The sequence below is a fragment of the Eucalyptus grandis genome, chromosome 1, assembly GCF_016545825.1.
Source record: "Eucalyptus grandis isolate ANBG69807.140 chromosome 1, ASM1654582v1, whole genome shotgun sequence".
NCBI lineage: Eukaryota > Viridiplantae > Streptophyta > Magnoliopsida > Myrtales > Myrtaceae > Eucalyptus > Eucalyptus grandis.
The window spans coordinates 41753245-41760358 of NC_052612.1; the positions used below are offsets into that span (position 1 = coordinate 41753245).

The 7114-nt window shown below is 47.0% G+C and overlaps 1 protein-coding gene across 1 annotated transcript; it reads left to right on the plus strand.

The window, feature by feature from the left end:
* Positions 1 to 4573: 4573 nt before the first annotated feature.
* Positions 4574 to 6512, plus strand: LOC104443790 (cytochrome P450 94A2). The gene is made up of 2 exons (XM_010057318.3): positions 4574 to 5469; positions 5723 to 6512. Exons 1-2 carry the CDS (start codon positions 4612 to 4614, stop codon positions 6395 to 6397), a joined length of 1533 nt encoding a protein of 510 aa, XP_010055620.1. The 5' UTR covers positions 4574 to 4611; the 3' UTR covers positions 6398 to 6512.
* Positions 6513 to 7114: the final 602 nt, after the last annotated feature.

Consider the following 7114-nt stretch of genomic DNA (forward strand, 5'->3'; position numbering starts at 1 on the left):
CCACGTGCAATTATGATAACCAAACAACTATGGCACAATCACATTATCATAACAATTCAACCACTTGGATCGTCTCAGCGATCAATCGACTCAACCGATTACATGTCATTCTAACAAATCAATCACTGCTTCCAATCACGATCCTATAGGAAGGTTTAACAACCAGTGGCAATCACGGCCCCACTCGGTACGACCTTTAATTAAGTGGTAAATCTCAGCCCGATGGGCACGACCTCTAATAGGTGGTCAATCACGGCCTTATTGGGCACGACCTCTAATAGATGGTCAATCATGGCCCCACTAGGCACGACCTCTAATAGTTGGTCAATCACGGCCCCACTAGGCACAACCTTTAATAAGTTGTCAAATACGGTTGTTCTTCCATTAAATTTTGACACTTGGGATTTTATAAAAAGAATCCTTATTTATCGCAACCACACTCCATTTACCACAATCAATCATCAAATTCAAATTCTAAATATACAGCGGCAATCGGCACGAAATTCTTAGCAATCGGAGACAAAAATAATTTTTCAGTTTTTTTATAAATAATATTATTTTAATAATTTCGTAATATAATATATTATTAAAAATTCCAGAATTTTGAAACATTTAAGTAAATCAAAAATAAAACCCTATTATGTCACATCAAGGTTTATTATTAAATAAACTCTCTTAGCCTTTAATTAAACATGCTTTAAATTAAACAAATATCTTAATCTAAATCAAAATTAAATAAACTAAACTAACCACCTAAGCTTACTTAACTTAGACTAAGCACACTTAGGGCATCATTAACCATCTAATCAAGATTTAGTGAGCTAAACTCACCCGATTAACGAACCGAGAGGACCAAAACGACGGGGACCCCGAGGGGATCGACTTTTCTCAAGGGGGCCGAGCATCCGGGCTGGGAAGCCGGCTAAAATGGGCCAAATGTCTGCTGCCATACCCATTTTTCCAGCTGCTGTCCGCTGCTAGTTGAGGCCGAGAAAGGGGCGGATCCGAGTTCGGTTGGGGCGAGCAAGGGCGGCAAGGGCTAGGTGGAGGTGTACGGCAGCGGAGGGAGCTCCAGTGATGGCCTGAGCTACTCGAAGAAGCTGCTGGATCTCGGCTGAAGCAGGGGCGACGACGTGAGGGGGCTGAGACGCGCGAGCAGCACTGCGCGCTAGGACGGCGTCACGGCGACGAACGGCGACGGGTGGAGGCAAGGCTCCAGCTGGTGGCGTGCGACGGCCACGGCTACTCGGTTCCTTCCTCCATTTTCCGGTCTTCGCACAGCAGAGATGAAGGGGGAAATCGACGAGAGAGGGAGAGGAAGGAGAGAGAAGAAGGAGAGAGAGAGAGAAATGGGACCATTCCATTTTCTTTTTCTTTTTCTTTAATCCAACAAAAATGGCCCACCATGACCTCATGTGACATCACCTTCCACTAAATTCAAATCTCCCACAACAATCTTCAATGGGTCCAATTCCATTTTCCGTCGAGGCATAAAATCTTGTACAATAACTTCTTCAATTCCACTCGATTCCCTTCCAATTGAATCAAATTGAAGTCCATAAATTAATCCAATGTCACCACACTTCAATCCACATCTTCACTTATCCATAGAACCAACTTAAGTCCCAAAAGCACGGCCAAAAGCGGGCCTACTAATTTCTCAAGCCAAATTAGCCATTCTCTGATTTAATTGCTGAAAAACTCTGATTACATGAAAAATCTTCCAAAGATGAGTTAATATTCCTAAAATAATTTGTGACACGCCCAGACTTCCAATTTCTGAATTCGATCTCAATTTCACAGTTGATTTCACTCTAGCACGATATTAGCGCGTCCTAATCTACCGAGTAGCTTTTAGAAATTTGCGTGCATTTGACCTGTGGTCGATCAAGCTACAATGTACATCTTTGACACATTGGCGACTCTCGGTTGTCAGGATAATCTCAAGGTTTCAAACACGGACTTTGGGTACCCAATCGACAGAAAAGTCGGTCCAGTGCCGATCGATTGTGTGATCCGGTGGAATCACCCACACTTAAGCACATGCCTCTGTCGAGTCGGCCTATCTCTGATCTCTAATCGATTTTTAATTGTGCCGTAATGACCCTTACAGATTAGCTCGGTCGAAAAGTCGCTTCCTGGTCAAATTATTGAGTCTGATGCATTAGAATCTCTTAACGACTTCACCTGATAAACTAGTTTTCACATGAGTGGCTGACTCAAGGAAAAGAACTATATGGGTGCCAATGAAATGCCCATCTCAATTTATTGAAAATAGAATTGGAAAAATCGGGATGTCACAAAGATGGTGATGCTTTTCTATAATTATCTCTTTTATCGTTATATCGTAAGCGCGCGTCCATTTAATATTACTCTTTTTTCTTTTCTCTTTTTCACTCCACTTTCACTTCTTTAGTGTTGCTTTCTTCCACCCATTTCTCGTTGGTCGATATAGAGTTGGTTTTCCATCTCCGTCGCGCTGCTCTCCGAGGGCTCCCATATAGAAATCCTTTTCCCGTCCGCTTATTCTGCAGTGATCTAGGAGGTTTGATTAAAAAAAGTAAAGGCGTGGAATTTGGGCTCCAGAGCCTCGTTCAGCAAGACCGGGTACACATACCGTCTTAGGTCGAAGGTTCTTGTCCCGACTACACCAGGTGGGGACTGTTGTTTTCTTGGCTACAATCAGACCAAGTGCGCGCTTGGAGATAATTCCTTTTCTACCTTTTTCACTCAGACATTTTAGGGGCTAGCACTTTTAAGGTCCTTCTTTTGTCAATTCAGAAAGAAATCATTGCGATCGAACCGTTCCTCTTTTAAGAACGAATGGAGCCGGGCACTCCTCAAATTTCCCAAAGCTCGAAAAGCCCCGGCTTCGTACCTTCCACGAAACAACCGGGAATGGGGTTACCCATTTGAAAATTCAATTGACGGGAGATCTTTCCTATCGTTTGATTAGAAAATTGCTTTGGAGCTAAGCTTCTTCGAAATGGAAACAAGAACAGGGAAAAAAATAACCTTGAAAAATTAATGCAGACAAATTTTTTTATAATGACACGCAACGTTGAGATAAAAAATTTTATAATGACACGCAACGTTATATTTTTAACGTTGAGATATATTTGAAAATACTGAAGTCAACCAAAGCGGATGGTGGAAAATCTCGTGCGCGCGTTATGAAGTGAGAAAAATAAGGGAATTGGCGACTTCATCCATTGTATCCTTCCACCGTTTATAAACTAACTTAACAAGGAATCAAAGCAACCGCTGGATAAACAATTGCACTTTTCCTTGTTCACTTCTTCTTACCCAAATCAAGAATATCGGACTTGGGGAAAGGCCAGCGAGCGCCAGCTGCTGGTAAGGGTCGATGAGAGCTCGACACCCACCGCCAACAACGAGCAAGGGCTCCACGCCCATCGCCGGCAGCAAGCGAGGGCTCCACGCTCATCACTGACAATGGGCAAGGGCCATCGAGCCCTCGTTGGCCATGGGGGAGGGGGGCCGTCCAAATTGAGGCCCTTTAAGAAGGTCCTCGAGGGCAAAAGGGGTAGCCAAAGAAGTCATTGATCTAGGAGCGGTGGTGGGAGGAAGGGATGAAGAAAGCGACGCGAGCATCCCAGTCGTAGTCTTATTAGAAGACGAGGTTGTTGGTTGAGCAACGGGCGGAGGTGGGGGTGGTCGCCCCTCACGACCATCAGCGAGGTCACCCCTCGCCGGCCCTAGATGAGAGCTCACCCACCTCACCGGCCATTAATAAGGGCTTGCAAGCCCTCACCTATTGCCCGAGGGCTCAACGACCCTCGCCAGTCGCAACCGAGGCCACCATCGCCAGATCTAACGAGGGTTGGCCTACAAGCCCTCGCCCATGGCCGACAAGGGATTGATGGGCCTCGCCTACTGCCAATGATGGGCGTCCAACCTCGCCGATCCTCACCAATGGCCAGTGCTCACTGGCCCTTTCCAAGTCCGATGTTCTTGAGAAGAAGACGAATATGGGACGAAAAAGATGATGAATAGTGCCACCATTGACCCAAAAAAAAATAATAAAGAACAGGACAACTTAAAATTTTTTTTAAAAAAAGGACAAAAATATCCCTAATCAAGCTACCGGAATATGCATCGAAGATGCATTTATTCACCGGCCGGCAAATGAGGTCCTTCTTTGAGACTAAATGATCACTTTGGGTCCTTTATTTGATACAAACTCCACTCTAGGTCCTCTTTTGAGAAAATGAAAGCACTTTGAGTCCTTATTTGAGACAAATTTCACTTCAAATTCTCTTTTGAGAAGGCATTATAGGTCCTTATTTGAAATTTTTCCAAAAAATAATGACTTATATCGCTTGAAATAATTAATTAATTAAAAAAACTTCTTTATCAATAATAATTTAATCTTTAATATTTTGGCAGATGGTAGGAAAAAATTTCAAATTATTCATTTTTTACGAAAGAAATGAATTATTTTGTGAATAGATATATAATTTGATAAAAAAAATTATAAAATAACAGAAGAAAAGACTAGATGGGCCACAGCAAGATCACCTCTTAAATATCTCCTAAGCCCTATATCGTATCTCTCTCTCTCTCTCTGTATTGCTCGGAGCTCCAGCCATGGAATTCTTCTCTCTCCAGTCCGTTCTCCTCCTCTCCATCTTCCTCTACCTCTACCTCTCCGTCTTCCGGCCACCTTCCCACATCAAGCACACCAAGACCCCCGGCTTCCGCCTCTACCCCGTCGTCGGAGTCCTGCCGGACTTCCTCTGGAACCGCCACCGCTTCCTCGACTGGATGGCCGGCGTCCTCCGCTCCGCCCCCACCAATACCGTCGTCTTCTGGCGCCCCGGCGGCGTCCGCGGCGTCATCACCGCGAACCCCGCCGTCGTGGAGCACGCGCTCAAGACCCACTTCGAGAACTACCCGAAGGGCGACATGTTCATCGCCCTCCTCCGCGACTTCCTCGGCGAGGGGATCTTCAACTCCGACGGCGAGCTCTGGCGGGTCCAGCGCAAGACGGCGAGCTACGAGTTCAACACCCGGTCGCTGAGGCAATTCGTCATGCACAACGTGACCGTGGAGATTGAGTCGCGGCTGGTCCCGATCCTGTCCCGGGCCGAGGCGGCGGGCCGCGTCCTGGACCTGCAGGACCTGCTCGAGCGCTTCGCGTTCGACAACATATGCAAGCTCGCCTTCAACGTCGACCCCGGGTGCCTCGTCGGCGACGGCACCGGCGAGGAGGAGTTCATGCGGGCGTTCGAGGAGGCCGCGAGGATCAGCTCCGAGCGGTTCTTGTCCGCCTTCCCGCTGCTGTGGGTGTTCAAGAGGCGGCTCAACGTGGGGTCGGAGCGCCGGCTGAGGGAGTCGATCGCGACCGTCCACGAGTTCGCGGAGGACATCATACGGTCGCGGATGGAAGAGAGCAGGGAGGCTCACGACGAGGATTTGCTCTCGCGATTCATCGGCCACGAAAGCGTAAGCCTGCTCGATCTTGACACGATACGTTTCGTTCACAAATTTTGTTACTTTTCTATAGTTCATTGGATATTTTCTATACGTTTTATCGTGGCATTTCACATAATGTCAAACACCAACATAAGCCGTCGTTATCGAATTCGAAAATCAAGCTGCGATCTAGCTTGCTTGATCGACGAAAGAGCTGCCCGGTTGATGAAATTAGCGCGAACTTGTTAAATCGAATTTGATCTGACTACGTGCGGATCGCCAGGTCTATGAGAATGGCTCTGCCTCGACCGAGTTCCTCCGAGACATCGTGATCAGCTTCATCCTCGCGGGGCGCGACACCACGTCGTCGGCTCTGACCTGGTTCTTCTGGCTGCTCTCGCTCCACCCGGAAGTGGAGCGGAAGATCTTGAGCGAGCTCGAGAAAATCCGGAAGCAAAACGGGAAGAGTTCTGGCGACCCGTACAGTATGCATGAACTGAGGGACATGCACTACCTGCACGCGGCCATCTCGGAGGCGATGCGGTTGTATCCGCCTGTGCCGGTGGACACAAAGGCCTGCCTGGAGGACGACGTCTTGCCGGACGGGACCTTCATTGGGAAGGGCTGGTTCCTTTCGTATGACACGCACGCAATGGGAAGGATGGATGGGATATGGGGTGAGAACTGCCACGAGTTTGTCCCCGAGAGGTGGATTGACGAGAGCGGGTTGTGCCGGACGGAGAGCCCGTTCAAGTACCCAGTTTTCCACGCGGGCCCGAGGATGTGCCTCGGGAAGGACATGGCGTTCATCCAGATGAAGTCGATTGCCGCCTCCGTGCTGGAGAGGTTCGAGATCGACGTGCTGGGGCAAGACGCGACCCGCGAGCACCAGCTGTCATTGACGCTGAGGATGAAGGGTGGGCTTCCCGTGAGGGTGCGGAAGAGATGCATGGACTGATATCCTCCATTGAGCTGCTGGTTGGCAAGAACAAAATGGATTCGCATGCATGTGATGTATATGAAAATCTGTGTTTGTTTTTCTTAATGTATATGAATAATCTGTGTTTGTTTTTCTTACTGCGTATTTAATTTTCTCAAAAGTTCTCATGGTGCAAGCAAAGCTAATGCATTCCTTAATCTCGACAAGACACCGCCTCTGGTGCCGATAGCCAGATGCATTGATCCATGGATAGATCGATCAGGCATTTTGGATCTCCAGATACAACAAAGTTGCGCTTAGAGAAATTTCGAATAGGCAGTACGATCGTGAAATCCAAAGCATATGCTCCTTTCTTCAACCCTCTTCATATGGATTAGGTTCGCAGTATCATACATTTTAGAGTTCATTGTGATGAACGAGCTTAAGATGTAATGAGGTAAATGTTTCGTGAGACGGTAGATTGTACCAATGAGCTTACACCGACAAGAGGTTGTAGATTTCTGAGGCAGTGAAATTAAGGTTGATTGTAAAAAAATTTGTCAAGAGTTAACAAACATGGATCAACTTCATTCATTGATATAATCAACCAAACTGGTCACGATGTCATTGTTCTAGTTGAGGAGCTGAGTACTGATAGATTGCCAATCGACACTGAACGCCCCTGGCCGTACCGGCAACTGTATATATACGTGCATATATGTAGTTTCATCCCAATTCAGGAAATTGTGTCATCAC